The following is a 20,682-nucleotide window of genomic DNA, read 5'->3' on the forward strand; positions in this document are numbered from 1 at the left end:
CAAAGGCCGTTGCCCGTGGCATCCCAAAATTTGATGGACTTCTACTCACAGACCGTCTAGACTTGGTGCTTTGCCCCGTGGGAGGCTCCACAGTGCATTTTTGATTTCTTCCACTGAGACGATGCTGATGAGCTTCTCAGCTTCTTCTGTCGATATCATTTGCAGGGGTGGCCATCTGGTGGGCTGAGTTTTGTTATTGTTAACCGGGCCCCAAAGCTTGCTATAAAATGCTTGGAAGGTCCCCTCCACTCCTTCTTTGCTTTGGACCCACCTTGCATCCTCCTGGAAGATGCTTGAGATCATATTTTGGTGTCTGTGGGTCGACGCCATGAGGTGGAAGAATTTGGAGTTTTGATCGCCTTCTTGCACCCATTTGAGCCGCGATCTCTGTGGCCATTTAATATTGATCTGCCTATTGAGGGTAGATTTGTGGTTATAGAGGTTGCAGAGCCTTGTGAGCCCTTCTACGGGGAGATCCCCGGCTGCATCCAGGCATTCAGACTCGTCTAACTCCTAGTAGATGTCAGCTAGTTTGGCTTTGAGATCACCCACTGCTTCCTGGCTCCACCGTTTCATCCTTGCTTGGAGTTGGCAGGCCTTGTGTGTGAAGGGTTGCATAGGGTTGCCTCGATTTCCCCCAGCCCAGACTTCACTCGTTATTTGCTCATTTTCCTTGTATTCGAGCTAGAGCAATTCATAGCGGAACGACCGCACTTTGGGAGAGTTTGTCATTGGGATCGACAGCAGCAGCGGGGCATGGTCGGAGGCTGAACGGTCTAGGTGCTTAACTTTGGCCTTGGGGTGCAGACCTAGCCACCTGGTTTTTGCTAGCACCTGATCAAGCCTCACCTAGATACATCGGCTCCTTGCCTGGTTATTGCACCAGGTGTAGGGCAGCCCTTTGAAGCCAAGGTCGCATAACCCGGTAGCTTTGATGAAGTCCGCAAAAGCTTTCCCCTTCGGCCCGAGCTCGATCATTCCGTAGCTCTTCTTCTCGTTGGTGCTGAGGTAGGCATTGAAGTTGCCTGTCACCACCCAAGGGATGTCAATGGTGGTGAGCTGGAGGAGCTCATCGCATAGGTTTCACTGTTCCCTTAGGTTGTTGCTTGTATAAACCACCGACATAATTGTAGTATTGCCAATTTGGGATGTGAAGACTAGATAAGCTGCGTAGCACGAGATCGCCAGGACATCTACCCACCCCAGCTTGGTCTTCCACATTATGATGATCCCACTGGAGTTACCGATCGCCGACATAGAACCAAGACCAGCATCTCCCTACCGCTTTAGCCACCGTTGTGGCTTTGGCCCAATCCACATGGCTTTTGAGCAGTATCAGGATTTCCATCTTGTGCTCCCGGTTGAAGTCACGACATCTATCTATCCAAAACTTCTTTTTTCATTGCACCCCTACAGTTCCATATCAAGGCTTCATTCATAAGTAAACTATTAAGGGTAGGGAGAGGTCCTAGTGTAACCTGCCTCTCTTTGAGGAAGGTGATCTTTCCATGCCATCTGCAGGCTCGCCAACGTTGTCGTCCATCTCCATGGACACAACTTCAATATGTATGGCCACAGACGGGACCACCAGGGCTAGTTGCATGTTGGTCTCCTCAGTGTCCATGCTATATTCACTATCTTATTGCTGGGCTGGTAGGAGCACGTGCCGGACAGTCAGCACCAATCCGTCGTGGCTCACCTAAGAGCTAGGGTCCTTGGAGGCTTTCGACTTGGTCTTGAAGGTCGCCATCCCATATTGGTAGATCTCTGGCAGATATGTGGATATAAACTTCGACGTTGGCTCCAGCCTCCTAATGGTTTTGACATACACAGAGCGAGAGGCCCTTGCATGGCCTGAGCCAAGGCGTATGTCAATCCCATTTATGGTAGCCACTCCTTTGACTTGGGTAGTCACCTCATCCGTGTGTATGTCAGTTGCTTCACCCCATTTGCTATCGCTTCTTATTAATTGGTCATTCCATGTGTCGGGTGTAGGCTCCACCGCGGCGGTTGCTTCTGTGCTTGGTATATTATCTCTCTCATTCCTGCCTTTGACTAATTGCTTAGGTGCCACCCTTTGTGAGCTTCCATGGCGTGAGGTAGTATAGTTCTCCCCTACCTTGGCCTTGCCTTTGTCCTCTCCTTAGTGTACCGCTCCTTCTTTGGAGTGTGGGCTACTCTACTTGTGGGTTAGCGGGCACGACAACCCTCTTCCCGTTAGTTCACGGGCTGTCATTAGGTGCTCTCCTCTTGACCTCTTGTTAATGTTTTGGATTGGCTAACGAAGTCTGCTGGCTGGTGTCCATCCATACAGCCTTTTGCCTTCGCCATTATCTCCCCTGGGTCTTAGTTGGCTTTGCTGTTTGGGTTCAGCCACAGCGGGATGCGTCGCCTCCACCGTGGCTTTCATTGGGCCTACCCGTGGCTTCCTATTGGCCTTCCTTTGGACCGTTAGCTATGGACCATATACTAAGCTGGCCTCTGTTGCTTCTCTTTCTACTGGTCTATCTCCATCATCCTTCTTGACCTCTTCATTGGCTGCCTGTTCCTGGCCTTTCTCCTTGGATGCATCCTCTTCCTTGCTTGGCTCCTTGCACAGCTCCTCTTTGTGGCCTATCCTGTCACACCAATAACAGATGGCTGGGATGCTCTCGTAGATTATCGTTTGTTCCCGCTTGTCCTCTTTTGGGCCAAGCCATACGGCTATTTTTAATGGCTGCAAAAGGTCAATCTCTCTGCATACATGAGCAAAGTGGCTTCTCGTGTGATCCATAGTGGTCTCATCCACTCTAAGGGGTTTTCCAAAGTAAGCTGCAACCTGGGTCTTAGTTGGCTTTACTGTTTAGATTCAGCCACGGCGGGATGCGTCGCCTCCACCGTGGCTTTCGTTGGGCCTACCCGTGGCTTCCTGTTGGCCTTCCTTTGGACCGTTAGCCATGGACCATATATTGAGCTGGCCTCTGCCGCTTCTCTTTCTACTGGTCTATCTCCATCATCCTTCTTGACCTCTTCATTGGCTGCCTGTTCCTGGCTTTTCTCCTTGGATGCATCCTCTTCCTTGCTTGGCTCCTTGCACAGCTCCTCTTTGTGGCCTATCCTACCACACCAATAACAGATGGTTGGGATGCTCTCATAGATGATCGTTTGTTCTAGCTCGTCCTCTTTTGGGCCAAGCCATACGGTTATTTTTAGTGCCCGCAAAAGGTCAATCTCTATGCATACACGACCAAAGTGGCTTCTCGTGTGATCCATAGTGGTCTTATCTACTCTAAGGGGTTTTCCAAAGTAAGTTGCAACCTGGATGAGGGCTTCTAACTCCCAATATTCCTTAGGGAGTTATGAAATTGGACCCAGACGGGAGCAGTGGCAAAAGCTACTGTAGGATGGTTTGAACTTGTTCTGTCATGGAATCATTTTCAAGACCTTTTCGGTGATCGTCCATGGGTCATTTCTCAACGCATAATCCATGTCCTCGTCTTTGTCGAACCTGAATGCATAGAATTCGTTGTCCATGTCGGAGACAAAGAAATCTGCTATGCCTTGCCATAGTCTTGCCAAAATGCTTTTGAGTCTTTCTAGAGGGAGTCCTCTACCCAGGAACTTCCCAAAAAGGGTTCATTTCCACTTCTCTCTGCACCTCGCCAGCACATCTAGGTCGACAATGACATAGTCGGTTGATTGTTACTTGAGTTTCCAGGACCTAGGTTGCCTTTCCTCCTTTCCTTTGAGCAGTTGTTCCTCCTTTTGTTTGGCTGGTTTGGACGCCGTTGCTCTCCTGAGGAGGACATCTTCCCCCCCTGGGGCTGGGGGCTTCTTCTCGTCGCCTTTTACTTCGCTGGTGCTCTCTTTCATCCTTGAATAATGTTTTTTTAATCCTATTCTTGTTCTCCTTTGGCAGCACATCCTTCTATACAATAGTTTTTCCTCTATTTATAACATCCTACAAGAGAGAATGTAGCTAAAGGAGAAGGGGAAGAGGAGCTTTGGATCACAATAGAAAGATATTATGGTTAAGAAAGAATTTTTTTTTTTAATTTGGTTTCTTTTGCAAAGAAAAACAAAATTATCTTTTCTTCAATACAAAAAGCAAAAAAGAAATAAATCACGCTTAAGAATGGAAGAAGTTCTTATTAGGAAAAATCCCTCTTGAATACAAAGATTGCAATGAAAACCAGCAACTAAGAACGTAGAGAGATTATTTGCTAATTAATTGTATGACTGGGAAAGATGCTGATACGGATAGCAAACTTAATTAATATATATGCTATGTACGAATGACACAGATATGGATCAGAAGATATTATTTGTATTTGCCATTTTAGTCCATAAAAATTGCAATATTACTAATATTTATAGCACAATTAATATATATATGAAAATATGCTAGAGATTCACATAAAAGTATAAAAATAATCTTTTATACCACTATTTTCATAATATCTAAAGTATATTATATATGGATTAGAATATTATTCTTCAACAAAAATTTATAGGAAAATCCTAACTCATCTAAAAAATTTGGGACAAAATTTGATGCTAGACAACAGCTGGATTGTAGATTTGAGAAGAATAAGTAGGAAAAATAATTAAACCAAGAGAATCAATTAACTTTCAAACATTAGAATCCACTAATAAACACTTAATATGTGAAAATCCTCAAAATATTTATTAACCAATAAAAAGAGGATTACAAGCCTTTGTGTAGGCAAAGCAAAGTAAAAGATAAAAGACAAAATAGCCCTAAAAGGTTAGTAAAAACTCTCATAAAGTTAGAGAGCCATGAGTGCAGCCCTTTTGTGTATACGAGAATAAATGTGATGAATAGTGGTGTTTACACCAACTCTCTTAGGGCGGAATAAACTCAACGCAGTCGAGCAGGGATGTGAATGGCTCTAATGTTACTCCAAGATGTTAGGGTTAAGTTCCTATAACTTTTGGCGAGTGATCCATATATAATCAGACTCTAGTTAACCTTGCTAGTGAACTAGATGTTATTTGATCATTTAAAATAGCATTTATTTTTTCTTATAGTGTGGATGGAAAAGAAGAAGTGGTGGGTGGTATATTAGGTATGTCTAGAATAGTAGCAGATGAGCATATAGTTCAGTGAGGATATTCGTAGGCGGTTGGTAAGCCACTAATTTTGTAACTAGATGAAATATCAATGACATAAGCATTAGCCCCTACACATTTTCAGAACTTGGAAAGGTTTTGCACTACAAGCATGCAACTTTGGAGTAGCTCCTAAAGGGAACTGTTCGAGTCTAACACGAATCATAACATGATCTCCTACATTAAACTCCTTGGTTAGTAAGTCGATATGCATTTTATACTGAAGATTACTCACCTCAATTTGCTTAGTGATCTTCTAATGCAAAGAATAAACATGATGTGCAAATGCTTCGGTAGACTCAGAAACTCTAGCATGAGATGACATGGCAACAGATCTAAAGGTTTGTATGCTTTAAAACTATTAACAACTTTAAATAGACTCATGCCTATAGACTTATTGCTGGAGTTATTATACGCAAATTGGGCAACAGGAAGAATGACAACCTAGTTTATGTTATGATTACCCATAAACTACAATTGACAGCTTAAGTTTGATCATTGGTTTAGGGATGATAGGATGTTAAAAATTTCAACTTTGTGCCAACCATGTGTCATTAAGTTTTTCAAAAATAGCTCATAAAGCAAACATCTTGGTCGAATACAATAGTTTTTGGAAGACCATATAACTTGACTATATGGGCAAAATATAATTTTGTCATATGTGAAGTGTTAGAGGTCTTAGCAAAAGGAATGAAATGAGCCATCCTAGAGAAACGATCTACAACTGCAAAGACGGAATCATCTTTTCCAAAGGTGCGAGGTAATCCAAAGATAAAATCCATACTCACGTCCTACTATGGATGATCAAGCACATGTAACGGGGTAGTCCAATTTTTGCTTGTGGTGTTTTGCTACTTGACAGGTCCTACATTGGCTAACTAATTTTTCTACGTCATGCTTAAGACTTGGCAAGTAGAAAGGACGCTCAACTTTTTTGACAATTTTATCATGTCCAAAATGATTTGACAGGCTATCGGCATAGATCTCCCAAACTAGAAAACCACGTACGGATATATAGGGAACACAAAGCTTGTTAGTCTTAAACAAGTAACCATCCTTGAGGAAATAACTATATAAAGTTACATTCGAGTCACTCAGTAAAATGAGAATAATTTCTCCAAAATCTAGATAAGACATATAGTCTGCCTTTATTTTGTCAAATCTAGTGACTATAATGCTAATGGCAGGTAGAAAGGCTAACCTCGTCTGCTTAGCGCATTAGTCGCCTTATTCTCAACTTGCGCTCTATGTTTGAGTACAAAAGTGTATTCCTATAAGAACTCAATCCAACAAGCATTTCTCAAATTTAGTTTCTTTTAAGAGTTTAGAAATCGAAGAGCTTCATAGTTGAAATAAAGAACAAATTCGCAGGAGTAAGAAGTGACACCAATAGTACAAAGCTTAAATAACCGCATAGAATTTCTTATCGTAAGTGAAAGATTTTTGTTTGGCCTCATTTAGTTTCTTGTTGAAATAAGCAATAGGATAGTGTCTTGACTAAGAACACCGCCAATTCCACCTCAAAGGCTTTATAAAAATTAGAAAGATGCATTACATGTGTCACTGTCATTTTTCTCTTAGTTTCGTCAAAAGCCTTATTTGCCGACTTACTCTAATGAAAATCCCCGTTCTTTAGGCAGCAAGTGACTCCTCCTTTCTTTAGGCAGCAAGTGACTCGAGACATGATAGTGCTAAACCCTTGAATGAAGCATCGATAAAAAATAATGAGGCCATGAAAATTACGTACATCATGAATGTTTCACAGTTTCAGCCAATCAATGATTGCCTTAATTTTTTTCAGGGTTGGTGCAGACTCCTTTCATATGCAACTATAAACTCTAAGAAGATGACTTGATCCACAAGAAAAGAACACTTATTCCTATTGCCATAGAGTTAAGCGGCATGAAGTGTAAGACAGACTTGATGCAAATGATCAAAGTGAAGCTCCTTTGATCGATTATAAATCAAAATGCCATCAAAGTAGATCACAAAAAAAATTCTCCTCAATGGTCAAAGCACTTATGTCATAACACCCATGAAAGTGCTAAAGGCATTAAATAGACCAAAAGGCATCACTAACCATTCATACAACTCATCTTTCATCTTAAAAGCAGTCTTCCACTTATCGCTAGGGCAAATTCAAATTTAATGATAACCACTTTTGAGATCGATCTTGGAAAAATTGAAGCTCCCGCCATCATGTCTAGCATGTCATCAAGCTACAGAATGAGAAAATAATATTTGATTGTTATTCTATTGATGACTCAACTATCGACATAGTTATGCCAAGACCTATATTTCTTTGGTGTGAGTAAGACAGGAATAGCACAAGGACTTAATCTCTCATGAATGAAACCCTTTGTAAGAAGTTAAATTACTTAACGTTGAAGTTCAGCATGTTCCTTGGGGCTCATTCGATAGTGTGACAAAATTGGGAGAGTAGCCCTAGAGGCTACATCAATTGTATGTTGAATATCACCCAAATGAGGCAATTGATTTGGAAGGCCATTCGGGAACACATCTTGAAACTCATTTAGCATAAGAGTAGCTTCTTCAACTAACAATGTGAGGGTAAGGCTCTCTACTTCATGAGCTACCAAGACAAACATAACAGAGTCTTGATTTACTTCCTTTTCAAATTCAATAGAATTTATTATGTGCAAACCCTTTTTACTAGGAACATTTCTCTTATTATCTTTGTAAATTATTTTTGGATGTATAAAATTTATCTTAATATTCTTTCTTTTAAAAATGAAGGAGCACGAGTTGGAACACCCAAAGATGGTCATATCATGATTAAATAATCAAGAGTGGCCCAAAATAATGTGCCCTATGTCCATCAGCACAATATCACACCACACGTCTTTTTTATAAGAAAGAAAAGTAATAAGAACTAGGTATCTCTCATTTATAGCAATTGAGAAATTATTGATCCAAGATACCTTATAAGGGTACGGGTGAGGTGCGGATTTTAACGCCAAGCAAGATATAATGCTAGAAGAGACCATGTCAATGTAGCTTTCATTGTTGATAATCACTTTGCAATCTTTGGTCCCACATTTAATGTAAGTGTGGAATATTGCATTCCTTCTCCAATCATCGATCTCTTAGAGTTGCGTCAAAACATAATAAATGACACCAACAATATGGTCATTATAACTATGGTCATCGTCACTATCTTAAGCATCATCAGAGTCAGACTCATAAACTTGCTTATCAAGCTCGTCTTCTCCTATAGTGTCATCATGTTCCTCAATGTAAAAGGCCTTTCCATGGTAGTTCAAGGCTATATGACCAACTTGAAAGAATTGAAACCTACGTGAATCCTTAAGTATACTCTTATCTAATTAAAAATTATAAGAAATGCCCTAGAAAATAGAAATCTATCACACGCTATTAATAATAATATGTGAAAAATAAAGTGTGAAAGAAAATAATCACAAATATAAAACTTTTTAAGTGGAAAAACTTTAAACCAAGTAAAAAACTACGGATCTAAACTCGGATCGAAACTAATTATTAAAACATGTAGCAGTTAATAAGAAGCTTACAGATCATCTGTCGATTCCCACGACTTAATCTATACCAACCTTGTTCGCTAGACCTCGCGATAGATATCTAAATTTCAGTGACTCTCGAGGTTGATTCTTCTGTTTTAGTGACCCTCGAGACATAGTTCTTCTAGATTTAATGTAAATGTATTGAGATAGAGAATGATTAAGTACGTTCCATCTAAAGCTGAGAATTAATCTCTTATTGTCTCCAAAAGATTATCTCAATATGATTGTAGACCGCTTTCTAAAAGATAATCTCCAATTTAATACTTGATAGCTTTCACTCTTCAAGTTAGATTAAACCCCTTTATATACTTTTTAGAGATAAGATAACTACCTTCTAAAGATAAGTATTTCTCTTAGAGATAAGATAAATATATTTTAGAGATAAAATCAAATCTAAGTTAAATATAATCTCATTTTCAGATTTTGTAAACATCTCCGACAGCACCTCTTCCAAGTACCTCTTAGAGTGAGGATTTCTTGCTGACTGTTGGTCAAGATTTGGAAACACTACAAGCAAACATGTACAGCTTTCAAGATGAAGCATCATAAGCTGATAATGCTCAGCAAGAGAAGAACCGTTGGAGCAATCTAGTTTTTCCAACAGGTTCTCTTTTCATGTTCTGCTGGTGGTAAAGCTCTCATATGATCCTTCTGAAGATCTTCAAGTGCTGCAAAAGAACATCTCAGATTTCTGTCACTTCTCAGCCCACGAAGGTTATTGGTTTTCTCCCTCATTACAGTCTTGATTCCATCAAGTCTGATATCTGTGGTTAAACTTGGAAGAATTATAAATTGGGATATTTTCCTATGAGGACATGTCTGCCCTTCGAAATATTGAAATAAAACAATTCAATTAAGTTGAATGACTTGACTAGGACAACTGCACAAAGAACCAGATCAAATGAGCACAATGCTTCCTATCACTTTAAAGACGAGAAAAGTGACTGAATAACTGACTGATCCATCTAAAATGAGGGTTGAAATGAGTTAGAGGCACAGTTTTCCAGAACAAAGTCTAAATTGACGTGTGCATATTACATTGAAAAAGAAGTCTTACGATGAAGCCTGCACTGTCTGGATCTGATAGAATTGAATTGCTAAATTAATCTCTACAGACCTAGACAGGATAAGTTTCAAGTGGTAGAGCCAGATGTTACCAAGATCAACAAGGCCATCTTGCTGCTAAGAGTGTCTGAGTGTTGAACCATGAAGCTTAGTAAAGATCATTCTGTATACCTCCGTCTACCTCTCAGAAGAGAATTGTGTCTATGATCATTAGCATTTGAAACAGCTAGTAAAATTGGAAGCTCATCTCCTATTACACTTCATTGTCATCATCATCATCATCATCAAGGAAGCATTAAGGCAAGGACTAGCAGGCAATCTGATTTCAGCATTTAGGGCTGCTGGATGATTCATGGAATCATGGTCAAAAGACAAAGGAGGTGTTGACAAAATATAAAGAGCTACGGTATATGGATAGTCACAAGCCTACGACCAGAAAGCAGGGTAAGGATGAAGTTAGTATCTGGAATAACTTATATTGGCTGCACTATCTCTGCAGTAAAAACCATAGTCAACTTGCCAGCATACAAATCTATTGGTGTCTAGGGCCTACCACCGAACTATCTCAATATTGTTGCAGTAGATTTTTTGACGGACAACAAACATCAAAACTATCTTGTGGATGCCACCATATTTGACAAACCACATAGAACTTTGTATATTTCCTGCTTAAAAGGATGTGAATCATCTCCATTGACAAACTCATGGACTCTTCCATCCACCTCAATCAAGCTCCTTCCAATTTCCTTTTTCATCCCTCTAGCACTCATTAAGTTTCTTATCCGCAATACATCATGCCACATGCCCTCATCTGCATAGATGTTGGACAACAGCACATAAACCCCATAGTCATCTGCTCCAAGATTTGCAAGCTGCTCAACAGAAAGTTCAGCCAGCTTAACACACCTATGGGTTCGACAAGCTGAGAGAAAAGAGCCCCACAAAGCTGGAGTGGGTTTCATTGGCATCGTTTCTATGAGATTTATTGCTTCCTGCAACTTCCCTGCACGGCCAAGGAGATCAATTAAGGCACCATAGTGTTCAACCTTAGGCTCTATTCCAAAATCATTTTTCATTCCCTCAAATATCAGTAATCCCTCAGAAACTAAACCAGCATGTGTACAAGCTGTTAGTATGCCGAGGAAAGTAAGATCATCCATCAGTATTCCCTCCCTCTCCATCTGATAGAAAAGTTTAATAGCTAGATATCCATAACCATTAGTCCCAAGTCCAACAATCATCACATTCCAAGTAATCGTACTCCTTTCAGGAGTGCTGTCAAAGAGCTTCATTGCAAGATCTGAGCTGCCACATTTCATGTACATATCTATCAAGGCAGTTTGGACCACAACATCAGACAAGATTTTCTTCTTCTTCAAGTAGGAGTGTACCCACCGACCTTGATGAAGAGCACCCAACTGAGCACAGGCTGTAATGGCACCAACTGCACTGACTTTATCAGGCTTCACACCCTGATAAAGCATTTGCTGAAATAAATCCAAAGCCTCAATAGAATTTCCATGGCGAACATAGCCATCGATAAGGATACTCCATGTGATAACATTCCTCTCAGACATTGCTTCAAAGAGTTCTCTTGCAGGGCCCATCTGGCCATGACTTGCATATGCATCAACCATAGAATTCCAACAGACCAGATCCCTATCAGGCATCTCATCAAACAACTCACGGGCATGGCTAACATCTCCAATTTTCTTTCCGTAGCCATCAATAAGTATAGCCCAAGAGAAGGCATCTCTCTCTGGCATCTCATCGAATAGCTTCTGGGCCTGTCCCATCTCACCACAACTAACATACCCAGCAATGATTGAGTTCCAAGAAACCAAATCTCTAGAATCAGATCCATCGAAAATCTTCCGACCCAAATGGCATTCCCCTCTCCTGCAGTAGAAGCTGATCAAACCATTCTTCACAAACAAGTCCTTATCGAATCCTTTCTTGATAACCTCACCATGAATCAAACTTCCTTCTTTACGGTCGGGCATCAATCCACAGGCTTTGATGACAAATGGGTAGGTGTAATTATCGGTTAATATCCCATTTTTACGCATCAGGGAGTAAAAATGGATCGCACGGAGGGGGTTTGAAGTGTTGGTGTGGAACCTTATGATAGTATTCCAGGAGAAGGTATTGGGTTGAGGAATTTGAAAGAATATGAGCTCGGTGTAAGCTGAATTGAGCGAATTGGAAGAAAGGGTGGAGAGCTCGCAGATGGCGGTAAGGAAGCGGCTTGAGAAGAACGTGTCTGAGATGAGACCTCTGGTGATAAGCTGCGCTTGGAATTGGAGGAGTTGGGAAAAGGTTTTGAGTTTCTGGAGCAGAGAGACAAGTCGGTTTTGGGGGAGAAGGGCGGAGAAAGAAGCGGCCATGCCCTATCGGGAGAGAAGCCATTGGCGGGTAAACTGAGCGGAAGGCCTATTTTGATATTTGTTATTTGGGGAAATTATATTTTATCCCAAGGTAATTAAGCCAAAATTCACTTTCACCTTCTAGTTTTATTTGTATTATTTTATCATATTATGATTATATTTAAACTAAAATTATTATATTTATATTATATTTAACTAAACTAATGTGAAAATACTAATTCTACGTAAAGTTGTTGATAATTTAATAAGCTTTTGAATGCATCTAAAATAATTTTAATTAATTTTGAATAATAAAGATACCATAAAAAAAGGGATTTTTATAAATCACACCCTACATTTTGCCTATTTTATGATTCGCACCTCATCTTTGGGGATTTTATAACACGATCCCTCATTTTCCCTATAATGTTAATTTAACACCCTGAGTTAACTTAACCTAACCATAATCAAACTGAATGATACCAGAAATATTCTGTTATAATCTACTATATAATTTATAACATTCCTAAATTATCCTTATACTTTTCTCTAATTTTATTCATAACATGAACATTCAGACTTGTTGCTTTTTCTCAAACCATGGAGAACATCACCTAAATGCCAAGCCAATCTTAGAGCTTTTAAACTCCAAGCCATGGAGATCTTAGAGCTCCCCAAATGTCAAGCTGATTTTGTTACTTGCGACCTCAAAGATGGGAAGGGAGATGAAGAAAATTTGGGAAAAGATAGAGAAAAAAAAGGGTTTGAGCTAGAGAGATGAAGAAAAATAGGTAAAGTTGGGGAAAACTTCTAAGACTTATACGTAGTAGGGATTTTAGGAGATTCTTATGGGTTGTGAGTTTTGATATTATAATTTTATAAGGTAGGGTTTAGTTATAGATAAGAGGATTTAGATTTTGTGGAGTCAGGGTTTAGTTTGAAAAAGAAAGATTTTGTGGGGATTTATGTTAAGTCAGAACTTTTTAAGGATATTTTAGTAATCTTTGAACTAGAGTTACATAAACTATATAACATAATTAATATCAGTTAGTTAAAGTAACATTGGGATGTTAAATGAACATTATAGAAAAAATGAGGAGTCGCGTTATAAAATCCCTAAAGACGGGGTACGAATCACAAAATAGGCAAAATGTAGGGTGTGATTTGTAAAAACCCCTAAAAATATATATATATATATATATATATAAAGTTTTATGTTTCGATTTTAACCTCTAAAGAAAAAAAATATATTTTTGATCCAAATAAAATGATTTTAGTCTATTATGTTCCAAAGTAAATATTAAAATCAGAAATCTAGATAATTTCAGTGTTAACCAGTGAGTTTTGGCTTTAGTTTCTCGTAAGATTTGTTTGTTAATTTTTATTTCTAAAATTTAATGTAAAATATTAATGCATATAGTAAATCTAGTTTTTATGTTTGAAAAAATAAAACAAATATTATTTAATATAAAAAATAATAAAAAATTTAAGAAACTTTGGTGAGACACAACGAAGCGTAGCTGCCCTAAAAAAAGTGATATCCTTTATGTAGGGTTACCCACCTATCTTTTCTCTCATTTCTCCAAGGTATCACCTAATAGCATAGGCCTTCGACGTTTTCCTATGAGAAGCGTACTCCTTCGACTCGATCAAAATAATATGCATAACAAAAATGAGAGAAAAGTAGCGAAAGCTTTTGTATTTCACTTAGAATTTTATTATATATTTTCTCGTGAAAAGGAGGTATTTATAAGTATTTGAGACTTTTTAAATTTCTTCAAAACTTGTAACCTCTAAATAAATTCTGATACGACTCGGTCCATATTGGCTCTACTCGCAACATTGGGTTTATTGGGATGAGCTTATTTATTTAATTAATTTTTATTTAAAGAAATTAAAGGATTTTTATCGGAGGGCGTTCGAATGTAGAGACCGCGTTCAAACGAGTTATGAGAATGCCTACATGTGTTCACAAAAATAGAGAATGTAAATTGTGCATTCAAATAGAATCGAGCTGTTCGAATGCGATCGTTCGAACACTTGCACACGTTCTCATTAACAGAGAACTATAATTCCACATTTGAATGTGATTGAGCGCATTCGAACGCAGCGCGGCGAAAATTATTGGTTGTTAGGGTTTTCTAACTTGGTTAATTCCACATTTGTATGTGATTGAGCGCATTCGAACGTAACGCGGCGAAAATTATTGGTTGTTAGGGTTTTCTAACTTGGTTGATGGGTCCCTAGGATGAGCCTCTATAAATATATAGAGGGAATCCTAATTGGAGGAATCTGATAATGAAAACAACATTGTGCTTTTATCTCCTTCTCTATTTGCTCTAGCTATTGGCGCCCTCTTTCACCTCCTTCCTTCCACCGACCAAGTCTTTAGTTGGCTTCCTCTAACTCCTAATCCCTCTTTTCTACAACAACTTCTCTCCCTTCACACCAAAGAATTAACTTAGCACATATCTAGCCATTGAAGGGCTATCAAGCTAGGGTTTATCTAATCTTCGATCACTGTTTGGCCGATATCTCAAGATCTAGCTATCCAAAATCTATGATATTGGATTCATTGGAAAGCTATTTTCAAGGGCGATAACATATCAAAAAATTTAGGAAGATCTAATAGTTAGATTATTCGCAGGTTTCTTTGAAAGTCACGTCTTTAATCTAGTCCAAAACCATAATGGATCGAATCAAGTCGGTTTGTAACAAATTCAGCCTATTAAACATTTCAAATAGTCATTATGGCCATTACAAAACTTTGAAAATTCTTATGACATTTGAGCTTTAAATTCATTTAGTTAATAGTTTTAAATTTAAATAAAATTATGAAATTAATAACAATTCCCCACGAGGGGATTTAAAAATACAAACATTTTTAATATCATTAATATATATATATATATATGAGATTATCTTATCAAATTTTTTTATGTTATGTATTAATGCTAAGTACATTTTGGTTTAAACTTACACTTTGCAATAATTTCTATTAGATTGAGGATCAATGGTTGGTAGACTACACTTTAAACAAAGTTCAATATATTAAAATTCTACAATCATTCATGTAGTAGAAGGATTGTTTTGTTTTCATGTGGCGTAGCACTATTTATAGCTATGCGTTGGCCTTGATCATTATGAGAGTTACTAAAGATTTATCCAAGTCTCATAATCGCTGCATCACAACAGCTCTCACTTAGGTGAATTCTCAAAGGTGTTTGCAATAGAACACACATCTTAGAAAATAATAACTACATTGGATTCATTAAGAAGATAAACTCAACTTGGCCATATAGGGATAAAAAACTATTGCTTTTCATAGTATCCATCAAGCTTTGTTTTTATCCAGCTTCACTTTTGGATAAATCTAATCATATTATAGGGATCTACTATTGGAACAATTATGTGGGCTTTAGATCCATCTCACTCAATGAAAATCTAGCAGCAATGCTAGTCTTAGATTCTCGTCCTTTTAAGCAATTTTCCTTTACAAATAATTAACTTACATGACATGTCAATATAGAAATTCTACATAAAATTTTATTTAGAGTTCACAACCCTCACATTTATAAATAATTTCTTGTATGACGTGTGATAATTTATCAAGTATCATGTATAACGGTGACTTAAATAATCACATTTAATTTCTATAGCATTTTTTATTATTAACTGTAGAAGAAAAGTATTTCACATGCTATAATGTGTATATCCTGCTCTATAATATACACGATTTTCATGTCATATTTATTGAAGCATATATTTACCATTAATAATAATCAAATGAATAGCACACGCGGCTACTTTTTTTCATAAGTATGCTTAATATTTTACTATCACATAGTAAAATAATATTTAATATTTAACATCCTCACGTTCTATCAATATGTAAGAATATCAAATATAAGACATGCCCAACATGGAATAAATATATTGAATGTTCTTAAAAAACATTCACATTAATTTTATTACAAAAATTTAATATTCAAGATACGAGAGATCTGGTACCTGTCAGGCTCCGAAAAATACTAGAGACTTCAAGAAACATGGTACCTATTAGGCTCAAGATATGGGAGATGGTCCTAAAGCTACCATTCAGAAAGAAATCAAGTGCTTCTTTTGCAAGAAGAAAGGTCATAAAAGAATTGATTACACTAAGTTCAAATCTTAGTTAGAGAAGAAAAACAAACAAGAAGGTAATCCTCTTGCTTGTGTTTGTTTTAATCCAATTTGATTAATGTACCGTCAAATTCTTGGTGGATTGATAGTGGTGCTTCTGTTCATGTTGCTATGACTCTATAAGGGTCCACACGCAAACAAAAGCCAACTAAATCCAAAGCAAAAGTTGCAAATAATGAAGAAGTCCATATCGAGTTCATACGAGATGTTAGTTTGAATTTAGATAGTGGTTTTGTACTTGTTTTAAAGGACACATTTTATATCCCTTCTTTTCGTATGAATTTGATTTCCATCTCTTTACTTTATAAAATTGGATAAGGCTTTAATTTTGGTAATGGTAAAGTTTAGTTATCCTTAAATTCTTAAATTATTGGCAATTGTATTTTATCTGATGGTTTATATAGAATATGTTTGGCTTCCCCAGATGAATTTGTTTCTTTAAATATATATAACATTGCGTCAAAAAGATCTCTAATTAAAGAAAAGTCTTCCAATTTATGACATAAACATATAGGTCATATCTCTAAAGAAAGATTGAAAGATTTTTATGAAACAATATTCTTCCACCTCTTGATTTTGGAGATTTAGACACTTGTATTGATTGTATTAGCGGTATGCTAACCAAGATTAAAGAAAATGCTACTCGCAGTCAAGACCTTTTAGAGATTATTCATACTAATATAAGTGGTCCTTAATCACGTACTTTCTATAATAATAAATATTTTATTACAGTTATCGATGACTCTCTCATTATGGATACATTTATTTAATTGATGAAAAGATTGAAGCTCTTGAAAAAAAATTAAAATCTTCAAAATTGATGTCGATAAACAGCTTAAGAAAGTCACCTGAATTGTTAAATAACTGTGGAGGTGAGTATTATGGTAGTAGACATGATGATGTAGGGCAGCATTCATTACCGTTTGCCAAGTACTTGCAGGATTGTGAAATTATTGCCTAATACACTATGCATAGAAGCCCCGAACAGAATAGATCGAAAGGCGTAATCACATTCTTAAAGATATGATGAGGAGCATGATGTGTAGATCTAATTTACTAGTGTATCTTTTGGGTGAAGCTATTAAGACAACCTCACATCATTAATCGAGTTCCTAGAAAATTTGTCCCAAGAACACTTTTTGAGTTGTGGATGGGTAGAAAGCCTAGTTTAAATCATTTTAGGGTTTAGGGTTGTCCTTCTGAGGTAAGAATTTGTAATCCTTTTGAAAAAAAAAAAAGACTAGTCCCAAAACTACTTCTTGTTATTTCATTGGTTACCCAGTTCATTCAAAAGGATATAAGTTCTATTGTCCTACACAGTACTAGAATTGTTGAACAGTTGATTGCAAAATTCTTGGAACTTGATGTTGCTAATATAAATAATTCATAGTCCGCAAATGAGAATTAAAGAGATAATTTTGTTAATATTTAGTTGTCGATCTTTCATGACAGTTCCTTTTTTTTGTAATTGATTCTCCTACTCATATAGTTAATCCTCCTACTCCTCTTATTTCTGTTCCTACCATTGATATTCTTATTTCAAATGAGTTACCTAGACTATTGATAGGTTACAGAATGATCCTTTCAAGATCTGGATTGATTGTAGGAAACAATCCGTGCAACTGAGGGAAAATATTCACCAAATATTCTCTCGTAGTCATAAAATTACGAAACTAAGTTTGATCGATCTGTAACTTCTTGATTTACGTTTTTTGTATTTATGCCCTTCACAGATTCAAACTGAAATTGGGACAAAAATATAATAGAGTGGGGATGAAGGTGGTGGTGATAGGTGGAGTGGATGTTAGGGTTATGGATGATAATAGAAATGAGGGTGGATGGTTGATGTAGTTTAAGAGATAAGGACAAAGGGAAAGAAGTCGTCGAGATCCCAAGGAGGAGGGATGACTCGATAGATGAGGGAGATTAAAAGATAGATGAGACCTTGCCAACGGTAGAGGTGGCTGGTTGGTGAAGAGGGAGGAGGGAGATCAGAGAAGAGAGACTAGAGAGAGGATAGAGGAAGATAAAAACCAATATTATTAAGCATCCTGAATTTGGCTGCTATCCACACCTTTATAGAGGCTAGCCAACAAACCAAAATAATAATTATTAATCCTAATTCTAGTGGATTCCCGTCGATCAAGTTCGAATGCGCTCAATCGCGTTCAAACGCACAAAAGATGTTCTTTGTGGATGTGAACTGATGCAGGCATTCGCACGCAGGCGTTCAAATGCGCCCGACCGCATTCGAACGCACTTTTCGTGTTCTTTGTTTCTGCGAACTAATGTAAGCGTTCGTAAAGGCGTTCCAACGCCCCTTCTGCGTTCGAACACAATCTACAAAAAATTTATTTTAATAAAAATAAATAACTAATGTAATAAGAAAAGACTCTAGCAAAGTATATTAATTATCTAAGCCAATATGAAAAGAAAATGTTAAGAAAATCTTCTAGGCAAAGAAGACATTCAATTTCTGATGACTTCTATGTTTACCTTAGTCAACATGATTATGATATGTATTATGATATTGCTAATATAATTGATCATATTGTATATCATGATGCAGTCTCTAATTCTTAATTTAATTACTGGTTAGAAGCCATGCAAGATGAAATAAAGAGTATGTCACGAAATGATGTGTGGTAGTTGGTAGAACTTCCTAAAGGTTGTAAGCCTATTAATTGCAAATGGGTGTTTAAAACAAAGCATGATTTGAGAGGAAAAATTGAGTCTTTCAAAGTTTGATTGGTTGCTAAAGGTTATAGCTATGTAGATGACATTGATTATGACAAAACATTTTCACCTGTTCCTATCAAAGATCCCTTCAGAACTATTATGGCCCTTATGACTCATTTTGACTTTGAACTTCATTAGATGGATGTGCAAACAAGTTTTTTGAATGGTGATTTAAATTAGCAAGTTGACATATTGCAACCTAAAGGTTTTAAGGAGAAATGTAAAAAGCATTTTATATGCAAGCTTAAAAAGTCTGCATATGGTCTCAAATCGGCATCTTGTCAATGGTACATTAAATTTGATATTTAGTCAACTCTTCGGATTTTGTTGAAAATATAGTGGATGAGTTTTGTTGAAAATATAGTGGATTAATGCATATATATCAAAGTTAGTGGGAGCAAATTTATTTTCCTTATTTTTTATGTTGATGATATTTTACTTGCCAAAAATGACTTAGTACTGCTTCATCAGATTAAATATGTTTTGTCAAAGATTTTTGATATGAAAGATCTTGAGAGGCACCCTTTATGTTGACTATTGAAATTCAAAGGACTAGAACTCATGGATAATTGGGTCTATCTCAAAAGGCCTACAGTATTTGTGTGCTTAACAAATTTATTATACAAAACTGCATGCCTAGAGAAGTTCCTATTTTGAAAGGTGAAAAATTTAGTAAAAGTCAATGCCCAAGGAACGAACTTGAGAAACAATCAATGAAGAATGAGCCTTATTCAAGTGCAATGGTAGTCATTAGATGCACAAATTTGTACTAGACTTGATATAGCATTTGTCGTAATGTTCTTGGCAGATATCTCTCTAATCTAGGAGTAGATCATTTGGTTGTAGCAAAGAAAATAGTAAGATATTTACATAGTACAAAAGATCATATGCTTATTTATGGGTGGGTCGATAATCTCAAGGTAATTAGCTATTCAGATTTGGATTTTGCTAGTTGTCCAAATGATTTAAAATCTACTTCAGGGTATATTTTCATATTAGCTGGAGGAGTCATTTTATGGATAAATGCTAAACAAAATCTCATGGCTTCTTCTACCATGCTAAATTTGTGGCTTGTTATGAAGGTGCAACTTGCTATATGGTTAAGAAAATTTATTTCAAGGCTTATGATTATTGATTCTATCTCTAGACCAATTACAATTTATTTTGACAATAAATCAGCTGTATTTTTTTTCAAAGAATAAGAACTCACATGTATCAAAACACATTGCAGGGATGTACCTATCAATTAGATATTGGATCAAAAGTAATAATATAGTAATTGAACATGTTGGTAAAGAATCAATATTAGCTGATCCTTTGACGAAAGAAATTAGACCCATGACTGTTTAGAAGCAAACTAATAATATGGATATTTAGGATTTTTTGATGTACTTTATTAAGTGGGGGTTTATTTTATTAATGATATAGTATTGATATAGTTTCATTTTTTTCACAATAGCTATATTTATGAATATATTTTTTGTTTTTTTTTTGTGTTAGTAATATTGTTGATATCATTTAGCATTGTATGTGCACTTCAAATTATGACATGTCATTATGAGGAAAAGAAAATCTTAAGATATGATATCTGTCTTAAATTTGACTGTTTATCCAATGGTATATGCATTTACTAACATCGTTATGAAAAATCTTGAGAT

At 36.8% G+C, this 20,682-nt stretch overlaps 1 protein-coding gene across 1 annotated transcript; it reads right to left on the reverse strand.

The window, feature by feature from the left end:
- Positions 1-9,636: 9,636 nt before the first annotated feature.
- Positions 9,637-12,136, reverse strand: LOC140768882 (pentatricopeptide repeat-containing protein At2g20540-like). Its single transcript, XM_073109333.1, has one exon. The coding sequence runs from the start codon at positions 12,122-12,124 to the stop codon at positions 10,349-10,351; it is 1,776 nt and encodes a 591-aa protein (XP_072965434.1). The 5' UTR covers positions 12,125-12,136; the 3' UTR covers positions 9,637-10,348.
- Between the last annotated feature and the right edge of the window lie 8,546 nt (positions 12,137-20,682).

The sequence above is a fragment of the Typha angustifolia genome, chromosome 10, assembly GCF_048772165.1.
Source record: "Typha angustifolia cultivar Huaian chromosome 10, ASM4877216v1, whole genome shotgun sequence".
NCBI lineage: Eukaryota > Viridiplantae > Streptophyta > Magnoliopsida > Poales > Typhaceae > Typha > Typha angustifolia.

Bases quoted from the DNA above. Each gene is read 5' to 3' on its own strand.
- LOC140768882 (XM_073109333.1), bottom strand. From the start codon at position 12,124: ATGGCCGCTTCTTTCTCCGCCCTTCTCCCCCAAAACCGACTTGTCTCT.